At 40.0% G+C, this 23,384-nt stretch overlaps 1 protein-coding gene across 3 annotated transcripts in view; it reads right to left on the bottom strand.

Annotated features, from left to right (window-relative positions):
• The window catches only part of SPEN (spen family transcriptional repressor), a 95,328-nt gene that overhangs the window by 26,696 nt on the left and 45,248 nt on the right, over positions 1-23,384 (bottom strand). For 2 of the 3 annotated variants that reach the window (XM_081817545.1, XM_081817543.1), the window contains 2 exons: positions 4,095-4,255; positions 2,404-2,604 (listed from right to left, as the gene is read on the bottom strand). In XM_081817545.1, coding sequence (XP_081673671.1) covers positions 2,404-2,604; positions 4,095-4,255 — 362 coding nt within the window. The remainder of the gene's footprint in view (positions 1-2,403; positions 2,605-4,094; positions 4,256-23,384) is intronic. The other variant, XM_081817544.1, reaches the window with a different exon arrangement.

The following is a 23,384-nucleotide window of genomic DNA, read 5'->3' as shown; positions in this document are numbered from 1 at the left end:
ACCCAGAAATTGCCAGGGCTCGTGTACCTGTCTCCATCCTGTATTTTCATCATGTCTCCTAGGGAGAGATCTCATTTCAAGATCGACTAGGTCTTCTTAAAACTACCTAATAGAGGGCACATATTCAGGAATATTTCATTTAAAAGGGGAGAAAAATAAAGAAAAGACAAAATAATTCAGGCACATCTGAGGTTTATTTATATTCCAAAAGTCAGAATAAGAAGGATAAAGCCTAATTTGCAACCATTTAAATCTATACCGGTTTCATTTCCACCAAATAGCTCAGTGAACATTTCAAAACCAGAAATTCAGTTTAGCAAAGATTTTTAAAAAGTGTATTTTCCATATGTAATCTACTTAATCTTCATGACCACTTTAAGTCTTAATGCCTACACATCATTTAAAAAATTCTTTTATCGGGGTGCCTGAGTGGCTCAATTGGTTAAGCGTCTGCCTTCAGCTCAGGTCATGATCCCAGGGCCCTGAGATCGAGTCCCGCATCGGGCTCTCTGCTCTGTGGAGAGCCTGCTTCTCCCTCCGCCTGCCACTCTGCCTATCTGTGCTCTCTGTCAAATAAATAAATAAAATCTTAAAAAAAAAAAAAAATTCTTTCATCCTGCAATTTCATGTTTACAGGACTATAATGCTCTGCAGAGGACTAAGAAAGCACAATCTAGAAGCCACCAGGGGTCTATCTGCAAAGTTGGGCTTCGTGGATTGAGATCTTTTTAACTCCAAGAGGTCCTTGGCCTCAGGAAACAATCAGCTCCATATGTTTCAATACAAAATATTTATGACTTAACCATCCAACAACATAATTCCATCCATGTCTCCATACTCACATTCGACTGCTTTCAAATATCCCATTCAACAAGTATTTCATGCTGTCCCATCTGAGAAAAGTACCTTCAAGCTTTCCTATGCCTGAACCAACCAAACTTCTCAAAATCTTCAATGGCACATGGTTAAAGCCTAATTTATATCCTGGGTGCTAACTAATTAGGTAAAATGCTTTTTTGCAGTAAAAATGTCAAGCTAGCCCCATGACTTGGAGATCTGAGGGACATCTATTAATAATGCCCCTGAATTAGATCCCCGTTACTTAATAATTATATACAGCTCTAAAAACTTTCTATATAGATTATATGACAATCTAAACAGTCCTCAGGCCAACTGTGACCTGTTCTAAATATGTTAAATAAGAATTCCTGAGTCGCACTCAGCTCAGTGTAACTTAGGCCAGTACATCTCAAACTTGGCAGAGGAGGGAACGTGAGGGCATAACCTATAATCCCTTTGAATTCCTGTGTTCATTATAAAATTATGCACATTTTGCAGTCTTCCTTCTAACAACTCTGTGCTTGTTTTAATATACACAAATAACATTTACATACTCTTATCAGGGAAATTCTATTTTTTCTTAATTGCCAAATAAATGAATATTCCAAGAGAATGGGCTGTTTACCCTATAAATTCCACTCAAAGTTTTAGTCTTTTTTTTTTTCTTTTTTAAGTAGCTCTACACCCCAACATGGGGCTTGAACTCACGACCCTGAGATCAAGGTCCACATGCTCCACAGACTGAGCCAGCCAGGTACCCCTCAAAGTCTTAGTCTTGAACTTTGTCTCAGCTACATAATGTGACTGCATAATTTAAACATTTCTGTGTACTCCTCCACAAATTTACTTACAAAGTTGCCTTAAATCGGGGGTTCCCAAACTTGGGTATGTGAATTCTGAACCATTAAGCTGAGACAGGGTCAAAGAGTCTGAGTTTTAAACAAGCACTACAGGTGGCTCTCAAAAAGAAGAAACACTGACCCAAGCCATGCCTGAGAAGACTTCCTGCCTTATAACAGGTCTTACAGGCAGGTTCATACTAAAAAAATGTCCCCTTGAAACTCTCAGTGGGTCACACTCCTAAGACCCAACCCTGATTTTCTTTGTCACTATCTCTCAAGGTTATGGAAACTAGAACAACAGATCCAATTTGTGCTGGGCATAATAGAAATAAAACTGGTCTAACTAGTCCCTCAAATCAGTGTAACAAGTAGTCTGTTTTCTAATTCAAGGTAATTCTGATGTCATTCTCCTAAGAACTATATCCTTATCTCAATTCAATCCTTTTGGGGAAGGCAGGATTCGAAAAAGGGCTAAAACTCCATCTTTCAGACTCTTCAAAGTCAGCATTTCTCCCTTACAGGAACAGAACTATCTTTACCCTCCCTAACCAAAACGTAATTTTATTAACTTGAACAACAAATGTACCCAGTCTTTAAAATAGAAGACACTGGAAGTAAGTCAATAAATAAAGCTGGAATGGCATCCAGATTCACGCTAAGATGCTGCCTTTTCATAAGCTGAAATACAAATTATACTAAAAATTAGCCTCCTTTCTCTTACCTGGCCCTATCCATGCTGTTACTTCAATCTGCATGCCAAAGAAAAGTTTTCCTTTTGATGCAGTCAGTGCTTTTTCTTGGTCCTCTTGCTGCCGAAAGAATACCAGACCATACCTCTCTTCTGAAGCTCCATGGATCTGCACTGAAGTCACCTTTCCAAATTTCTTAAATTCATGGAAAAGGCCATCTTTAAGGCTTGTATCTAAATCCCCCCCAAAAAAACAAGGTGCTTATTTTTCTAATTTAGTTACAACTCAGTAAGTAAGCTAAGAAATCTTTAGCTTGATTTTTTGACCTAAATTTTGTTAGCATTAAAACATTTCTCTTTCAAATAAGATAACCCTAAAATCGCATTTTAGAGACTCCTGTACAACTGTGAAAATAAACTGAGTATCGGAAGATAGTTATTTGTTAGATAAGAATGACACTGTGGCTATGCGGAAAAACCGCCCTCCTATTTTACAAACAACTACAGAAGTATGTATCTTTAAGTTGGTATGAAACGATGTAATAACATCAGGGATTCACTTTAAAAAACACACACACAACAAGAACGGAAGGAAGGAAGGGGGAAACAGATAAAGCAAGTCTGGCAAAATATTGACAATTTTTAAATCCGGGGTACAGAGTAAGGGGTGTTCATTTTGCCTCTACTACTTTTGGTTAAGTTTAAAACTTCCATAATAAAAATTTTATATACACATATACATACACACATATATAAAACTTTTAAAGACATGAGAAAGAAAGCTGTATTTCTAGCTTTCCAAGCATCATGTCAATGATAAAATTGTGTGGCAAGCAGAATGTAACATGCTAACAACTCTAAGGTTTTCTACAGATGAATAATACTATCTGGAGGGTCTTGTGTTAATTTGCTTCATTATAAAAATTAAAATTGTATAGAAAGACAAGCAAATTTTTCCCCATCCACTCCAACACATGGGCCTCAATAGCTCTATTCACAAACCTGGTTATGTAGGTTTTAGAGGCTGAGTTAATGAATAATTTAATCATGAAATGCACTTACCTAAGAAGTACTAAGTTTGGTCTTTGTTGGTTTGACCATCTACTAACAGTTGTTTACATACTCAATATGCCTAATGTAGAAGTAACAGTATATAGCATGGTCGACTGTCAATTAAAAATATTAAGAGTAAAAAGGACTTCAGTATAGCTTTTAACTAGACTTTTCCATTATTCATGATTTTCCTCATTTAAAATGTTAATATTTTGAAGTGGGTTTCCTATCATAGTTTTATGTTCAAAGTTTTTTCACAGAACACAGGACTCCAGGACAATATAATAAATTTAACTGAAAATAATATTTCTACAATTTCATCGTATCAATTTTTCCCTAATTTCAAAATATTTAACCTAGATAGCATATTTAAAAAAAAATAACCATGCTTTCTTTATAGAACATGCACCATACAGTCTTTGTGTATGTATGTACAACAATGTGTATAATAATATATACGCATATATGCACGTGTCTATAGTAAATACAAGTAACATGCAATCTTCATATACATAAAGTTATAATCATCACTTGCTTTTTCTTACATGGCATTAAATATTAATGAACCACAAGAAGAAAGCTTGTTGTCACAGCACACAACTGAAGATTCTCAGTCTCACATTCCCCCCAATAGTAGCAAGACAGGGAAGTACAGCAATATAAACTTTTACCTGTAGAGCGTACTGGAAGATTCTGAACCTTGATCCCAAAACTTTTACGTGGCTCATCTTTTTCCAGGGATGAAAGCAACTGGGAAGTAGGTGCTGGGACGGCTGCTGACTGAACCGATCGGGCGGGAGAGTCGTCACTCGAACTACTGCTGGAATCAGTGCTGCGGAAAGACAAAAAAAAAAAAAAAAAGACAAAACAGAGAATGAGCAGCATATAAAACTTCTTAAAATCAACAAGTAGAAACAATTAAAAGCAATCATCTACATTTCAGGTCTGGGATTTCTGGCCGCCCTCCCCTCTTCACATGTACTTCACACTCCCCCGCCTTGGAAGGCAGAACAGAGCAAACCTCAACCTGAGGAAGCAGAAGTGTTGATCTTTTACCACCACACGCCCCCTGAAGACAAACGTTTCATTCTGTGCAAAATGGGAACAACTTTTTCCAAATGAAGTAAGACTAATAAATGCAAGTCACTTAACGGTAATAATAAAAGAACACTGAATATACGGTTTTGGATTCAGAGACCTCAATTCAAATTTTGACTTAGATGTATACAGCACGTAACCTTGGACAAGTAATTTAACCTCTTGCTAAGCCTCAGTTTCCACATCTACAAAATGGAAATAATAAAAATACCTATCTTGCAGGGTTATGAATTAAGTAAAATAACCCACAGGTTTACAGAGTTTAGAATATGACAGTCATCAATGAATGAAGCTGCTGCCACCACCCCCACCATCATCTCAGGGGTGCATTAATTTTGAGGAAAACAAAAATATCCAAAACAATTTCCTAGGTAATTTTAATTTTTAAGTATTTGGGGGACTAATGAAGAAATATTACGTAAGTTACTTGAGTCTTGTTGATTTAGGCTCTTTTCTCTGTGAGTAATGTGGGAAATGAGTCAATGAAATTGAGAATTTATTACTCTTCAGTTTGATACAATCCTCAAAAGGGGGAGACAGTTGAAAGACAAGAAAGTATTACCTACACATTCACATTAAGAGAGATATATTTAAACAAGTTTATTATGCCTAAGAACTATATGAATAATAGGAAAGTCTCTTTTCAGTACCGGATGTGCAAAGACTGCCATGGTTTTGTTCTGTTATAGCATTCTCAAATATATTAATTAAAAGCTAATTACAGGGTCTGGTATTTATTTACAGGTTTCTGAAATTTTGCTTCACACTTTTCCCCTCTCTATTGTGGAAGGCTTATCTTTTAAGCAAATAACTCCGGGGGTGAGGGGAAGTGGGAGGAGGAGGTTTAATCCACCTCAAACATACCTACTAGAGGAAAGACCTGATAGTTTTTGTCATTTGAGCTAAAACGACAGCTCTCACAGCCAAGACAATCTCTAAACCAGCCAGATAAATAAATCCAACTCAACAAACTAAGGCAAATTTGCCACTGCTTTTTAAAAAAATAAACAAATACATAAGAAAACAGGGTATTATAACAAAGAATTTACACAGCATTTTTATTGAGCTCTCACATGCTAGGGCAAAAGATGAAAACGTCACTAGGTTATCAGAGCTCCCTGAAGTTTGAAACATAGAGAAATAAACCTATGCTAGTAAGATCCAAAAGGACCTATGTGAGTTACAAAATACAAACTACTTGGGATAGAAGCCTTAAAGACAGGACCACAGATTGTCACTGCAAGGCTTCCTATACATACCTAGGCTTCAGTTTTCCCTATAAAAAGAATTTTTTTCTAGATCACTCAGTAAAAATAGTGTTACTAGCACTAGGTGAACAGGATACTATATGTTCACTCAAATTAAGGGTTAATAAATCTGTTTAGCACAGAATGGAAAAAAATGCCTGTTATATGTATTAAGTTCTCTAAGTAATACAAGATTATTGGCAAAGCCACCACATGATTACAGTATAGAATACGTTATAGGACTATCAACTTAATTCCACTGACTCATAAAAAAAACATTATGGAAAATACTTTAATTACAATACTGCCAATATTATAAACACCAAAATTCCTTAGCAGCAGTGGTAAAGTAAATGCAGACAAGAGCAGAATTTCTACTATTGAAAGAATGAGTGAGGCAATAAACACCAAGTTCTATATAAGACGTATGTGTCATAAAAATGGAGGTGAGGGGCGCCTGGATGGCTCAGTCGATTAAGCATCTGCCTTTGGCTCAGGTCATTACCCCGGAGTCCCGTCCTGGGATTGAGCCCTGCATCAGGCTCCCTGCTCAGCTGGAGGCCTGCTTCTCCTTCTCCCTTTGCTCCTCCCCCTCTCGTGTGTGCTTTCTCTCTCTTGCTCACTCTCAAATAATCTTAAAAACAAAAAGGGTCCTGGAATCAAGCCCTGAGTCAGGTTCCCACTCAGCAGGGAGTCTGCTTCTCCCTCTCCCTCTGCACCTCCCCCAGCTTGTGCCCTCGCACTCTCTCTCGCTCTCTCTCGTTCTCAAATAAAATCTTAAAAAAAATAGCAACAATGATTTTTTAAAATACAAAACAGTGATAAATTTGTTATAAATGCCATTGCACTCTTGGTGAATTCCCTACTACCACACTAATTTTGAAAGGAAATGTACAATCTAACTGGCAGAATTTTCTGCTGACCAATTTGAAATAACTACAAAGGGGGAAAGGTTTTAGCGATTTATTTATTTATTTATTTACTTATTTATTTTTATTTATTTATATATTTGGGGGGGTGAGGGGCAGAGGAGGAGGGAGAGGGACAAGCAGATTCTACCCTGAGCACACAGCCCCACAGGAGGCTCTATTTACTACCCTGAGATTATGACCTAAGCCAAAATCAAGAGTCCAAAGCTTAACTAACTGAGCCACCCAGGCACCCCAAAGGGGGAAAGGTTTTAAAATGAATTACAAAATGATAAAATGACTCAACTTCTGAGTTCACATTTTGATATGCTAATCTGAACTGCAATGTGCATTTCCAGTGTAGTCTATTAAATGTACTATGGATTTTAAGATCATAAATCAAGGGCGCCTGGGTGGCTCAGTTGGTTAAGCCACTGCCTTCGGCTCAGGTCATGATCCTGGAGTCCCGGGATCGAGTCCCGCATCAGGCTCCCTGCTCGGCGGGGAGTCTGCTTCTCCCTCTGACCCTGCCCCTTCTCATGCTCTATCTCATTCTCTCTCTCAAATAAATAAATAAAATCTTAAAAAAAAAAGATCATAAATCAAAACGGGGGCATAAATTTAGATCCCCAAATACTTTTCAGTCCTATTAAAATGATAAAAAGCCCAAGTGCCCAGAAGAGCCATGTCACTTTTAATTTTTAAAAATTCCTTTTTTCATAATTCTGTTAAAACTGAAGAATCACAATAGTTCATCAAAGCATACGATATAGGGGCACCCAGGTGGCCTAGTCAGTTAAGAGTCCAACTCTTGATTTCGGCTCAGGTCATGATCTTGGGGTCCTGAGATCAAGCCCTTCATTGGGCTCCCCACTGAGAGTGGAGTCTGCTTAAGATTCTCTCTCCCTCTCTGCTCTCTCATGCATGCTCTAAAAATAAATAAATCTTTGGGGGGGGCATATGATATATAGTTTATAGTTGTTTCTTGAAAGCCAGAAGTAGTTAATCAGAATCTATTCCAATCTAAATTATTTTAAAGTAGTAGTAAAGATGATTTATCAACTAATAGTTTCAAGAAAGTGAACTTTAAATTTACCTGGTCACATCAATATTACATTTTCAACATCAATTAAAAGTTCTAAATGGTGGGGCGCCTGGGTGGCTCAGTTGTTAAGTGTCTGCCTTCGGCTCAGGTCATGATCCCAGAGTCCTGGGATCGAGCCCCCATCAGGCTCTCTGCTCCACAGGAGGCCTGCTTCTCCCTCTCCCACTCCCCCTGCTTGTGTTCCCTCTCTCACTGTGTCTCTGTCAAATAAATAGATAAAATCTTAAAAAAAAAAAAAGTTCTAAATGGTAAAGAATTTGGGGAAAAAAAAAAAACGCATTAAAAAAATTTTTTTTAAAGACTGTGTTTATTTCAGAGAGAGTGAGCTCACAACCAAGGGTCCTAGGACCAAGCCCTGAGCTGGGCTCCCCTATTCACACTCTCTTTCTCTGAAATAAATATAATCTTTAAAAAAAAAAAAAAAAAAGATTACTAAGAAAACTAAGAAGCAGATCTTATAGAAATTTCCATAATGGAAAAATATAATAAGCAACTATTACTTAACAATTCTTTTTTAAAATAGCTTTAATAGGAACCACATTTTACTAATAAAAGGGAAAATAAAATGCAGAAATTACAAAAGGCAATTTATTAGGAAGCAGATAAAAAGGAATAAACATAGGCGTGCCTGGGTGGCTCAGTCTGTTAAGCATCCAACTCTTGATTTTGGCTCAAGTCATGATCTCATAGTCATGAGATCAAGCCCTGCATTGGACTGGCTCAGTGGGTAGTCTGCCTGAAGATTCTCTCCCTCTGCCCCTCCCCCCACTCACATTTTCTCTCTCTCTAATAAATCTTTAAAAAAATAAAAAAAGGAGGGGCGCCTGGTTGGCTCAGTCATTAAGCGTCTGCCTTTGGCTCAGGTCATGATCCCAGCATCCTGGGATCAAGCCCCACATCAGGCTCCCTACTCTGCGGGAAGCCTGCCTCTCCCTCTACCAGTCCCCCTGCTTGTGTTCCCTCTGTTGCTATGTTTCTGTCAAATAAATAAATAAAATCTTTAAAAAAATAAAAATAAAAATAAAAAAAGGAATAAACATAAAGCTGTACTAAAGGGCACCTGAGCTGGCCATGCAGCTGTATGAGCAATTAGGAGTACATGAAACCAGGTGGCCTCCCAACAAAACTATATGGAGGATACTGGTCAGTGCCCAGTGATAACCTGTGGCAGGTGCTCCCTGTCTTCCGCACGGCAGCCACAGCTTGGGGAGAAGCCTACCTCCCTGAGCCCCACTGGGACCCAGCTGCCCCTCCCTCCCCCCCAGCTGGACCAGCTCCCCTCCAGTACAAGTATCTGCATCAGAGAACCATTCCTCTGGCTTCAGGGACAGGCACCTGCAGCTCTAGAATCCCCATCTCGCAGATCTGCCCTTGCCATGGTCTACAAGGGCCTAGGCCGCCAGGGCAGGGACAAGGCCCTCCAGCCAAGGGACCTCTACTACATAATAATTCTTTTTTTTAATGAATGATTTTATTTATTTACTTGACAGAGAGACACAGCGAGAGAGGAACACAAGCAGGGGAAGCAGCAGAGGGAGAAGCAGGCTTCCCACGGAGCAGGGAGTCCGATGCGGGGCTCGATCCCACGACTTTGGGATCATGACCTGAGCCGAAGGCAGATGCTTACCGACTGAGCCACCCAGGCGCCCCTACTACATAATAATTCTTAATAAGAGAACAGAAATCGGGATGCCAGGATTCTCTCACCCCAAATTATAGGGTCTAATAATCAACTATCCGTTTCTATAGCCATTTTACACACAACTATAGTGAGCGTTGGACTCTTCACTGAAAATGTCAAGGCATTGGGTATACTATTTCTAAGATGACTCAGGGCTAAATCTGTTCACACAAGAGTATCATCCAATAACAGACGTTAACATCTGTATCCCTGTGTTTGTAAACATTTGGTTATGATAAATATTTATGTTTTTTTAAAGCTGAATGATCAAAAGCATTTAACCAAATTAAGTTGAGAAACAAAAATCTGACATAAAAGGATAAAGGAACAGTTTAAGCAACTCGGAAACTTTGCAATTAGAAGTTAAGAGGGTCCGTTTGTTAAAAGCAGATACAGTCTCGGGGCGCCTGGGTGGCTCAGTTGGTTAAGCGACTGCCTTCGGCTCAGGTCATGATCCTGGAGTCCCGGGATCGAGTCCCGCATTGGGCTCCCTGCTCAGCAGGGAGTCTGCTTCTCCCTCTGACCCTCCTCCCTCTCACGCTGTCTCTCATTAAAAAAAAAAAAGCAGATACAGTCTCAAGCGACACCTTTCCAACAACCTCTCTTCTATCAGGTAGCTAAAAATCTTCTCCCTACATCTTACAGAAGTTTGAGTGAAGAGGGCAAAAAGATGCAAAATGCAGATTTTCCATCAGGCTTTGGCAACTCAAAACACGCCCACTGTCTTCATATTTCTATTAAATGGGCGGGGGGGAATCATGTAATTTCTTAAATGGAATGTGTATCACCACATCAGGTAATAATTCCTCTATATCCAATTTCTTACAGGTCCAAATCTTCAAGATAATCCTATCTTCTTCGTGCAAGAGTTCTCTAAATGTGGCTTCAGGAACCTGGGGGCCCCCAAAGTCCTTTCAGGGAGTCTGTGAGGTCCTCTTTATTTCAATTACATATCTGTGTGAGGCCAGATCTTCTTCATATACTTCACACACACACAAATTATAGTAACAGTTTGAATACAGGAGCGGTTATGAGAATCTAGCTATCTAATTAAACCAGACCTTAAACAAATAAGCAAAAATAAATAAAACAATGCCACTTGTCTCACTATTTTTAGTTTTAAAAAAGTTGTATCACACCAGTTGAAGATCTAAAATTGGCTAGGGAGGTTCCTCCCCAGAAGCAGACACCATCTTGAGGTGAACAGCTCCCCCAAAATCAGGGATGAAGATCCTCATCTCCAATATGGAACCTTTACTCCTTTTGCCTTTTCTTTTGCTCTTGCCACTACTTGCTTTTTCTCTCTGCTAATGCACAGGAAAACAACGCTCCTTCCTATCACTAAGGACACAGCTGCACAACAAAAGTCCCTAGAATTTCTTGCTAGGGTAGTTTTAGACAACAGAACTGCTCCCCCCCTTTTTTTAAAGATTTTATCTATTTGAGAGAGAGAGAGCGAGAGAGCACATGCAAGCACCTGAGTGAGCAAAGGAGCAGAGGGAGAAGCAGACTCCCTGCTGAGCAGGGAGCCCAACACAGGGTTCGCCCCTGGGACCCTGGGATCGTGACCTGGGCCGAAGGCAGATGCTTAACCGAGCCACCCAGGCGCCCCCAGAACCACTTTAGATTACTTACTGGCTGAACAGTGTATCACTGCAAATACTTCCTGCTATACCTGAATCAACACCTCTGGTAGTATAGCCCATATAAGAAATAAACAAGCCACTTGGCTAAAACAGGCTGATGCCCCTTCGGGTACATTCTTTATTTACTTGACTTCAACTGGTTTGGTTCATAGGGGGTCCTAAAGCATACTGCAGTGTCTCGCCATTATGCAACTGACAGTCACTGTTGTCTCCCTAGTGGGTACATTCTCTCAAGGGTCTTAAATTCATATTTGTAGCCATCAGCAGCACATCAGATGGTCTCGCTGTGCTTGGAGAAACAGAAATAAGATGAATAAAATGAACAGCAAAAACAATTCTTTCACAGACTTGACATCACAACCCATGAGTTTTAGTGAGAGTGGCACTAATACCAAATTTTTTGTTACTCTCTTGTGTATGAGAGGATGACCAAAGGTGGGGGGGGGGGGCAGCAGAGGATCGCTGTTAAATTAATTAAACAAGGAGGCCATTAGACTGAGGTGGTTCTAATACCTGAGCAGGCTATGTAAGCAAACCAAAAACCTAAGCCTATAGATGCCTCAAGTTAAGAAAGGAAACCCAGGCATGCCTGGGTGGCTCAGTAAGTTGAGAGTCTGACTCTTGATTTTGGCTCAGGCTGTGATCTTAGGGTAGTGGAATCGAGTCCCGTGCCCAGTTCCGGACTTAGCATGGAGTCGGCTTGGGATTCTCCCTCCCTCTGCCCCTCCCCCTGCTGACACACTCTCTCAAATAAATAAATAAAATCGTTAAATAAATAAATAAAAAGAAAAGCAAACCTAAAGACAACCAATCACAGTCAATGAGGCTTTTCCAAATAAGGCAAATGCTTAAGCTGTTACTGAATAAAATTATTTCCCCGCTTTGCTTCCTTCCACCTTTTCTCTATTAAAAGGCTTTCCCGGGACGCCTGGGTGGCTCAGTTGGTTAAGCGACTGCCTTCGGCTCAGGTCATGATCCTGGAGTCCCCGGATCGAGTCCCGCATCGGGCTCCCTGCTCGGCAGCGAGCTTCCTTCTTCCTCTGACCCTCCCCCCTCTCATGTGCTCTCTCTCTCTCATTCTCTCTCTTTCAAATAAATAAATAAATAAATCTTTAAAAAAAAAAAAAAAAAGGCTTTCCCCTAGCTCCTGTTGGTAGAGCACTCCTAACCACTTCTGGTCTGGCACTGCCCAATTTAAACTGATTTTTTTAAGTAGGTTCCAAAGCAGCAGGGCCTGAACTCACAACCCTGAGATCAAGACCTGAGCTGAGATCAAGAGTTGGACACCTAACAGACTGAACCAGCCAGGTGTCCCAAATATTTTTTTTTAATTGATTTTTGCTCAGGCCACCTGGGTGGCTCAGTCAGTTAAGCGTCTGACTCTTGGTTTCTGCTAAGGTCATCATTTCAGGGCTGTGAGATCAAGCCCTGCATCTGGCTCCGCATTCAGCACAGAGTCTGCTTGAGAGTCTCTACCTCTCCCTCTGCCCCTCCCCCCACTGACACACCCTCTCCCTCTCAAATAAATAATCTTTAAAAAAAAATTATTTTTACTCAAATTACTGAAAGACGGGGCGCCTAGGTGGCTCAGTTGGTTAAGTGTCTGCCTTCGGCTCAGGTCGTGATCCCAGGGGTCCTGGGATCGAGCCCCGCATAGGGCTTCCTGCTCAGTGGGGAGTCTGCTCTCCCTCTCCCTCTGCTCCTCCCCCTGCTCGTGCTCGCTCTCTCACTCTCTCAAATAAATAAAATCTTAAACAAAACAAAACAAACACAAATTACTGAGTCATATCAAATGAATTTTTTTTTTTAAAGATTTTTTATTTATCTATTTGACAGAGAGAGAGACAGCGAGAGAGGGAACACAAGCAGGGGGAGAAGCAGGAAAATGAGGAAGGAAATACTCAACTGTGTGGTCTAGAGTAAGACACCTAATTTTGTCTCTCAACTTTAACTTCTCTAGTCAATTACCAGACCTCATGACCTTTAAAGGTCCTGCCAACTCTATGGGTCTATGAACTTTCACCTACCTCCAACCACTCATCTCTGATAGCTCAAATACTTGCAGGGTCAAGTCCACACTCTTCAACAAGAGCGAGAGGGCCCTTTACAACTTGGCCCCAAACTAATTTTCTACCTACTCCTTCTCATTCCCTTTTCTCCACCTTCTTACTCTACCCGCCACCCACTAATGATCTATCCATATAAGAGCAATGTATCAGGGGGTGCCTGGCTGGCAGTAAAACCTGTGACTCCTGATCTCCAGGTTGTGAGTTCGAGCCCCATGTTGGATGTAGAGATTACTTAAAAATAACTTTTTGGGTTTTTTTTTTTAAAGAGCAATATATCAGTTTCTAGTCATGGGCATCTTTTTTTTTTTTTTTAAAGACATAAGTCCTGGGTTAAATTACTTCCTCTCTATTCCTTAATTTTCTTGTAATGTAAATGGTGATAATACTTGTGAGAGATGTGGCAAGGATTTAATAAGCTAGTGATTATAAAATGCTTAAGCACTCTGCCTAGCATATAGCAAAGCATGTAAGAGCTCTTGCCCATACCCATTCCTATAGAAGACACCTTTCTGTCCCTCCTTGCCTGCCCTTTGAGAATTAGCTCCAGTGTTAACTATCTCCTCTGTAGCTGGACATCCCCACCCCACCCCACCCCACAACATTCTCTGGTTTCTTACTTGTACTACAATGTCTATCTCCTAACCCTTCACTATGTATTATCACTACTCATTTATCAGCATCTTGAAAGGCCAATAATGAATTCATCTCTGCAAAAAGAAAACCTAATATGATGTGCCTAGAAGAAATTACAGATCTTAATTGTGAAAATGACTGAAATTAATACCTAGGAAAGTACACCAAGTTCAGTAAAATGAAGGTATTAACTAAACTCAGTATCTAAAAATAAAATGAAAATTTCTGATAAAATATTACTTTGGTGCAAACTGCAAGCTTATTTCTTTCTTCTTTAATGTTTCATTAATAAGAACACTATTGGCTGTTCTAAGGTTCCAGAACTTTAACACTAATAACCTGTGTGAAAAATCATGGGTATCTGTAAAAACAAAAACATGTCTTGGCATTTCATGCATCCTATTATATATGCCCTCCACCATGGGACATTTCTGGTTGTCATAACTGGGTGGGAATTAGAACAGAGGCCAGGGATACTGTTAAACATCCTATGGTGCACAGGAGAGTCCCACAAAAAAGGATTATCTGTGAACAGTGAATAGAGCCAAGGCTGAAAAACCCTGCCTACATTATCTGACTGCTTCCCCTTCTTCTGAAAAGCAATATGCTAATTTTAAGCTCCAGTTCAAATGTGGAATCCTTTAAAGTGACTGTTCTTATTACTAATACTACTTTATACAGGATGCCTGGGTGGGTCAGTCGGTTAAGCGGCTGCCTTGGGCTCAGTTCATGAGCCCAGGGTCCTGGGACGGAGTCCCATATGGGGCTCCTTGCTCAGCGGGGAGCCTGCTTCTCCCTCTGCCTGCTCTGCGTGCCAGACAGACAAGTAAATAAATAGAACCTAAAAAAGAAAAAAAAGTTTTTAATAACTCTGAAACTTACAGAAAAAAACATTAAGGAAAAAAGGTCAATTTCTGAAAATCAGACTCCTCAAGAGGAAGCTGGTGTCACTTGATTTTGGAAAACATGATAAAAAGGGAAACTCCTAACAGCCTTTTACAATATGTGCTTTGCCATGTCAATAGCAGAGTCACAATACTGTAGATAAAACTGTTCTCTTCAAGTAAGTAATGGGTGAAATATACAACACTGCCTCCCATACTCTAGAGTAAGGTTTACATCAATGGAAGCTATTCCATTCTTAAAATGGTTTCTAAGTTCAGTAGCTTTCTTCACCCTCAACCTAGGGATTCAGGGTGGTGGTTTACTATCACAATTAGATTTTTCCTCACCAAAGTACCATGTTCAGAAGAATTAGTAAAACTTCTACTTGCATATAGAGTTTAATGGGGTATTTTGTTTTACAAACACTAAGACTTTTGTTTTGTTTTTAAGGATTTTATTTATTTGAGAGAGAGAGAGCAACCAAGCACAAGCAGGGGGAGCAGCAGAGGGAGAGGTTCGAGAAGCAGGCTCTCCACCAAGCAGGGAGCCAGACGTGGGGCTCAATCCCAAGATCCTGGGATCATGACCTGTGCCGAAGGCAGACGCTTAACCAACTAAGCCACCCAGGAGACCCAACACTAAGACATTTTAAATTTGCCTTTAAAAATGACAATACAGGGGTACCTGGGTGGCTCAGTTGGTTAAGCGTCTGCCTTCAGCTCAGGACCACATCGCATCGTGCTCCCTGCTCAGTCTGCTTCTTCCTCTGACCCTCCCTCCTTTTGTGCGCTCTCTCGCTCTCACATTCTCTCTCAAATAAATAATTTTTTAAAAAATGACAATATAGGGGCGACTGGATGGCTCAGTCGGTTAAGTGTCTGCCTTCAGCTAAGGTCATGATCCCGGAAGTCCCAAGACGGAGCCCCACATCAAGCTCCTTGCTCAGTGGGGAGTCTGCTTCTCCCTCTGCCCCTACCGCTGCTCATGCTCTGTCTCTTTCATATTCTCTCTCAAGTAAAATCTTTAAAAAATAAAAATGACAATATAATAACAACAACCCCCCCCCCAAAAAACCCAGATGCAAAACTGGGCACCTTTGAACTTGAACAGACATTCCTCAAAGGAAGATCTACAAATGGCCAAACAGCACATTACATGATGCTCAACATGACTAATCATTAGGGAAATTCAAATCAAAACCACAATGGGATCTATTTTCACACTCATCAGGATGGCTATTATAAAAAAAAACAATATAACGAATGTTGACAAGGATGAAAAGAAATTAGAACCCTTACGCATTGCTGATAGGAAAATAAAATGGTACAGACATTATAAAACACAGTATGGCAGTTCCTCAAAAAACCTGAATTACCATATAATTCAGCAATTCTACTTCTGGGTATATAACCAAAAGAACTGAAAACAGGTAGCCAAGTTTATTGCAGTGGTGACCAATTTATAACATTTTCTGCCAGACTCAGGGAGGAGAATGGAAGTAACAAGACTTTTCAATATTAGAAACAATAAAGGAATAATAATTTTAGATCATTTGCCAAAATAGCAATCAATGTATGCCTACAATTTGACTTCTGGAGCCCTAAAGTAAAGAAACTGGATCCCAAAGATTATGGTGGGGAATTTTTGAAGTATGTCCATATTCAAGTGGAGATCAAAGAAACCCAACCAAAAGAATTGTGGAGTGACAGTGTCAACTGGGACCAAACAAAAGTTCTTTTTAAAAGGGTTATTTTTGTGTCATAGCGCTTTGGAGACTGCGTTTGAGAGGCCAGTCCACGGTCCTCCCAGGAGTGGCCTCACGGAAATAAAAGGGTTATTTTTGGGGCACCTGGCTGGCTCAGTCAGTGGAACATGCACCTATGATCTTGGGGTGAGTTCAAGCCCCACGTAGGGTAGAGATTACTTAAAAATAAAATCTTTAAGTATCTTTAGGGTACTTAGGAGGGAGGGAGGGGCTATGAAGATTATGATTTTTTGACTTTGGAGGAACTAAGGTGATTGGCAGTGGAAGGAATTACACGTAAAATTCCTTAAAAATTTACTGACTTAAAAAAAAAAAAGAATCGAAAACAGGGACTCCAACAGATATTTGTACGCCCACATTCCTAGTATGTTTAATAGCCAAAAGGTGGAAGCAACCCAAAAGTCCATGGACAGACAACTGGATAAAAAAAGTATGATATCAACATAAAATTGAGCATTATTCAACCTTTAAAAGAGGGAAACTCTGACATATGCTACAACTTGAATGAACCTTGAGGACATTCTGCTAAATGAAATAGGCCAGTCACAAAAGGACAAATATTTTATGATTCCACTTACATAAGGTATCGAACATAGTCAAATTCATACAGACAGAAAGTAGAATGGTGGTGGCCAGGGGTTGGGGGAGGGAGAATGAGAAATTGCTGAATGGATATAGAGCTCCAGTTTGGAAAAATAAAAAGGTTATGGAGGTGGATGGTGGTGATGGTTGCACAACAATGTAAATGTACTTAAAGCCACTGAACTATATGCACTTAAAAATGGTTAAAATGGGGGATGCCTGACTGGCTCAATCAGTACAGCATGCAAGTCTTGATCTCAGGGTTGCAAGTTCAGGCTTCATGTTGGAGAGAGATTACTTTTTTTTTAAAAAGGTTAAAATGGTAAATTTTATGTTATTGTGCCACACACACACACACACACACACGACCTATAAAGTAAAATACAAAGTGAACAGTTCTTCTCTTTGCACGACAGAAAAAGATGAGAGATTCCAAAGTAGTCAATGAAACAGGATTCCTGCTACTTTCTATCAATAAGGCTCTGCTAAATCAAAGGGTCTCACAACCGGGTTTATCCAGGTAAAGTTCCTCAGAAATTATTACAGAGAAAGGACTTAGCTCTAACTGGTGATTCTGCAACTATTGCAAAAGATATGGGGAAAACACTATAAGCTCTAATGTATAAATGATAAATTAAGCTCTTTAGAGCCAAAGGTAATGAAAAGTTGTCTAAATTCTTTAAATTTGGGGTACCTGAGAGAGAAACTATTGATACATTAAAGAGTGGAATTGTGTTTTTTATTATGAAACCAGTATTTTAACTCCAATTTTATTCTGGTCAACAGATCTTATTAGACAAAGGTAGAAGCAGAAAGAGAACCAAATTCCACCAGCAGTAATTCTGCTTTTCACTGCAATCAGCTTTTATTGCTGATATAAATAATTTATTCCCTAAGGATTTCCTTTTTTTTTTTAAGATTTTATTTATCTGACAGAGAGAGACACAGTGAGAGAGGGAACACAAGCAGGGGGAGTGCGAGAGGAAGAAGCAGGCTTCCTACTGAGCAGGGAGCCCGATGCGGAGCTCGATTCCAGGACCCCAGGATCATGACCTGAGCCGAAGGCAGACGCTTAACAACTGAGCCACCCAGGTGCCCCTCCCTAAGGATTTCTGAGTTTAGTAGAAAGTATACAGCTCAGAAGTTAACTTTTCTTGAGTTCTAGTTTCCATCTAGTCTTTAACTATGAGCGTTTATAAATATCAAGCATGTCTAAAGCTTAGACAAGTACTGGGTTCACTTTTCTTTTTATTAAGATTTATTTATTTATTTTAGAGAGGAAAAGAGAGCGCACATGTGTGGGAGCAAGTGGGATGGAGGGGAGGGAGAGAGAGAGTCTCAAGCAAACTCTGCACTGAGCATGGAGCCCATGACCCTGAGAGATCATGACCTGGGCTGAAATCAAGAGTTGATACTTAACCAACTGAGCCACCCAGGTGCCCCTGGGTCCACTTTACAGGTAGGTAAGATTAATACTAAATAGGTTCAGTATTCATGGTCACTAAAGTGGTAGCAAATTCAACCACAGTAATTAAAATAATTGGTTTTATTTATCTTCCTCTTCTGAAATTCAAGAGTTTACATAAATGAGGGGAAAACAGAATCATTAAAGACTACTTTAAAAAGAGTTTGGCAGAAAATACTGCTTTTAAAATTGAGCTTAGGGGCGCCTGGGTGGTTCAGTCGTTAAGCATCTGCCTTTGGCTCAGGTCATGATCCCAGCGTCCTGGGATCAAGCCCCGCATCGATCTCCCTGCTCAGTGGGAAGCCTGCTTCTCCCTCTCCCAATCCCCCTGCTTGTGTTCCCTCTCTCGCTGTCCTCTCTCTGTCAAATAAATAAATAAAATCTTAAAAAAAAAAAAATTGAGCTTAAATATGCTGTACGTGGTTAGCTGCCTCACAAGAGATTAAGTACAAGAAACTCTGGGATGCGATTACAGCTGCAGTTAATGTTTTTTAAGTTTATTACTTACTGTCTTTGGATGGGGTTAAGTAAAAGGAACATAAGAAATAGTTAATCTGTAGGATGAGTGCTGGATAATTAAAGTTTACCCCCCCCCCAAAAAAAACCTAAAGGAATATTATTCAGTCTTAAAAAGGAAGGAAATTCTGTCATATGCTACAACATGGATGAATCTTTGAAACATGTTAAATGAAATATAAACCAGATGCAAAAGGATTGATATTGTATGATTTCATTTATATGAGGTACCTTGAGTAGTCAAATTCTATAGGGACAAAAAATAAAGCAGTGGTGGGCGCCTGGGTGGCTCAGATGGTTAAGCGTCTGCCTTCGGCTCAGGTCATGATCCCAGGGTCCTGGGATCGAGTCCCACATCGGGCTCCCGGCTCAGCAGGTAGCCTGCTTCTCCCTCTGACCCTTGCCCCTCTCATGCTGTTTCTCTCTCGCTCTCTAAAAAATAAATAAAATCTTTAAAAAAAAAAATAAAGCAGTGGTTACCAGGGGGGTGGGGGAAATTTTGTTTTGTTGTTTTTAAGTAGGCTCCATGCTGGGTGCACACATAGGGCTTAAACTCACCACCCTGAGATCAAGACCTGAACTGAGATCAAAAGGTGGAGGCTTAACCCACTAAGCCACCCAGGCACCCTTATGTTTTAATGAGTACAGAGTTTCAGTCTGAGAAGAAGAAAAAGCTCTGGGAGATGGTTGTTGGTGATTACTGCACAACAAAGTAAATGTACTTAGCGGCACTGAACTGTATACTTTAAAATGGTGAGAATGGGGGTACCTTGGTGGGTTCTGGGATCGAGCCCCACATTGGAGTCCCTGCTCAGTGGGGAAGTCTGCCTTTCCCTCTCCAGCTGCCCCTCTCCCCCTGCTCATGCTCTTTCTTTCTCAAATAAAATCTTAAAAAATAAATAAATAAAATGGTTAGAATGGCAACTTTTACGCTATGTATATTTTGCCACAATTTTAAAAAACTGAAGTTTTGGCATTAAAAATATAATTTGAGGGGTGGGAGGGATGGGGTGACTGGGTGATAGACACTGGGGAGGGTACGTGCTCTGTTAAGCGCTGTGAATTGTGCAGGACTGTTGAATCTCAGATCTGTACCTCTGAGACAAATAATGCAAGATATGTTAAGAAAAAAAAAAGAAGAAGAAGAAGGTAGCGGGAGGGGAAGAATGAAGCGGGGGAAATCGGAGGGGTGGACGAACCATGAGAGAAGATGGACTCTGAAAAACAAACTGAGGGTTCTAGAGGGGAGGGGGGTGGGAGGATGGGTTGGCCTGGTGGTGGGTGTTGAGGAGGGCACGTTCTGTATGGAGCACTGGGTGTTGTGCACGAACAATGAATCATGGAACACTTCATCTAGAACTAATGATGTAATGTATGGGGATTAACATAAGAATAAAAAAAAAAAAGAAAAAAAAATAGAATTTGAGGGGAGCCTGGGTGGCTCAGACGGTTAAGCATCTGCCTTTGGCTCAGGTCATGATCCCAGGGTCCTGGGATTGAGCCCTGCATCGGGCTCCCTGTTCTGCAGGGAGTCTGCTTCTCCTTCTGCCCCTCCTCTGGCTCATTCATGCTCTTTCTTTCAAATAAATAAAATCTTTAAATATATATCTGAAGGTTTCAAAACTTACTGTTTTAATAAAAGAAAAATGGAAAGGGGCTGTGCTCTTATTAAACTATTACTAAGGGGGCACCTGGCTGGCTCAGTCAGTGGAGCACGGGACTCTTGATCTCAGGGTTGTGAGTTCAAGCCCCACGTAAGGTGTAAGGATTACTTTGGAATTAAAAAAATAACAACAACATCCAGGGACGCCTGGGTGGCTCGGTTGGGCATCTGCCTTTGGATCAGATCGTGATCCCAGAGTCCTGGGATCAAGCCCCGCATCAGGCTGCTTGCTCAGTGGGGAGCCTGCTTCTCCCTCTGCCTGCTACTCCCCCTGCTTGTGCGTGCTCAGATCTCTCTCTGACAAATAAATTAAAAAACCTTAGAAAAAAAAAAGTTCTAAAAAAAAATTCAAAAAAACTCCTTTTAAAATAAATAAATAAAATAAGCTATTAATAAGAATCAGGTGACACTACAAGGCCCTAAAATTCCCTAGTTAAGAATTTTAAAATGATGAACTAGCAGATATCTAGTCACAAAGTGTTGATTACCATTTTATGTTCATGTTTTAGGGGGTGGAGGTGTGGAGCCCATATGTGATTAGATTCTGCTACAGACAGATTCTGCTAAATACATATTTCATAGTGGGTAATGTAAAAAACTTATCTTTCTACGTACTGTCACTGTGTCTGAAACACCTTGCCTTAGAATTACTTTTGGCTTAAATTCCAAAGAGCCTGAGCTCATGGAGTCATTATATTCTTTTTTTTTTTTTTTTTTAAGATTTTGTTTATTTGACAGAGAGAGACAGCGAGGGAGGGAACACAAGCAGGGAGAGTGGGAGAGGGAGAAGCAGGCCTCCCGCCGAGCAGGAATCCCGACGCGGGGCTCGATGGGACCATGACCCGAGCCGAAGGCAGACGCCCAACAACTGAGCCACCCAGGCATCCCGGGAGTCATTATATTCTTGGTAAACCCTTAAAGAGTCAGAAAACCTACTAAAGTAACTCAAAGAAAAAAAGCATCAAACACGCATTATCCCTAAAAGTTATAAGCAGATATACATGTCTCTGCCTAAAGAACAAGAAATCCTGTATGGCAACAAAGCCTTTAGAACATCCACGGGATGTCTTATTCAAGGGACAAACTGAGAGGAAATCTAAACCGTCAATTATAATACAGTGGGATTTTCTCATTCCTTTAACCACACGCAGTATATAAAATCAGATGTATTTCTTGTTTGAACAACCAAAATGTTTCAAAACACATAAACCAAAAGAGCCTACAGATCAAGTGAAACCATAGCACTTTTTATTCCAAGTGGTTACGTACAACTGCTGTAACCTTTACCAAACCCACAAGTAAATCTGAACTTTGAGTTCTGCCTTCTTCCAATTGAACTTTGGTGCTAATTAACATCTCCTTCCTATCCAGAATAAAAAAGTCTGCTATTTCCCACTTCTGAACTCTCTGTTAAGGCAGTTCCAGATCCAAGAGGTTAGAAGGGCACCTAATTCCCCAGCAGGAAGCCTAAAGCCATCTACTACTTGGTGCACTTGTTTATTTATTTATAAATGACTTCAAATTACTCACTACGAAACTCCAGCCTAAAGTCCTGCTTAAGCAACTCTTCCAGTTTCTTCCAGTGGAAACAAACTCAAAGCTACAGTCCAAATGGCTCCAACCACCATGACAAAGCACATTCACTAGGCTAGTCTGCTCCTCCCTCTACCACCGAAAATGACATTCAAAGAATCACAAAACTCAACACTGAATTCTACTCCAGAAACCAACACTGTATGTTAACTAAAATTTAAATTAAAAAAAGAAAAAAAAAAGTTTTGGTTCTATAAATCATGTCTAGAAGCAACACTGTATCCATTAAATAGTCTTATTCTAATTCCAACACCAGAATTCCACTGTATAGTAATACACACATTTTAAACCTCTATCAAAAGTATTAAACATCACTTAAAACTTACTTTCAGCTTAAGGATTTTTTTTAATTATAAAAAAATTACTCTGGTTAAAATGATTTAATTTTCTTCTTGGGGAATTAAACTATTTGGAGGCTTAGATATTTAAATTTTTCAAAAGCTGAACTATTCCCTTGGCCACCCTAGAAATCAACATGCACTTTAACCTGACCAATACAAAATTTGTTAAAGATGGAATCTGAAAGTAGTTCAGTCTATACTTTAGGCTCACAAGTCCCAAGAACCTTTTCCATTAATCCATAACTGCAGAGAGAATAGATGGGTCTTGGAATTAAAATAAAAAGAATGTATTGTTTTTATTAAACAGAACGAAAAGCATTAAACAGATGCACAAATTACTTCATGACATTAGAATCTTAACAGAGCTTAATTCTAGAACAGTGCTAGCCAATAGAAGTTATTATAATACAAACCAAAATTTGAAACTTTTTAGTCACACTGTTAAAAAGTAAAAAGAAACAGTGAATTTTAATAATATATTTAATGTAATATATACTCAAAATATTAACATGGAGTCAACATAAAAATACTTTTTTTGCTACATCTTCAAAACTCAGTATTTTTTTTTTAAAGATTTTTTATTTATTTATTTGAGAGAGAGAGAATGAGAGAGCACATGAGAGGGGGGAGGGTCAGAGGGAGAAGCAGACTCCCTGCTCAGCAGGAAGCCCGATGCGGGACTGGATCCAGGGACTCCAGGATCATGACCTGAGCCGAAGGCAGTCGCTTAACCAACTGAGCCACCCAGGCGCCCAAAACTCAGT

This window comes from Leptonychotes weddellii, chromosome 4 (genome assembly GCF_054177405.1).
Source record: "Leptonychotes weddellii isolate Sample4059 chromosome 4, ASM5417740v2, whole genome shotgun sequence".
Lineage (NCBI taxonomy): Eukaryota > Metazoa > Chordata > Mammalia > Carnivora > Phocidae > Leptonychotes > Leptonychotes weddellii.
Note: the sequence above shows the minus strand (reverse complement) of the source record. Positions and strands in the feature narration are given on the sequence as shown.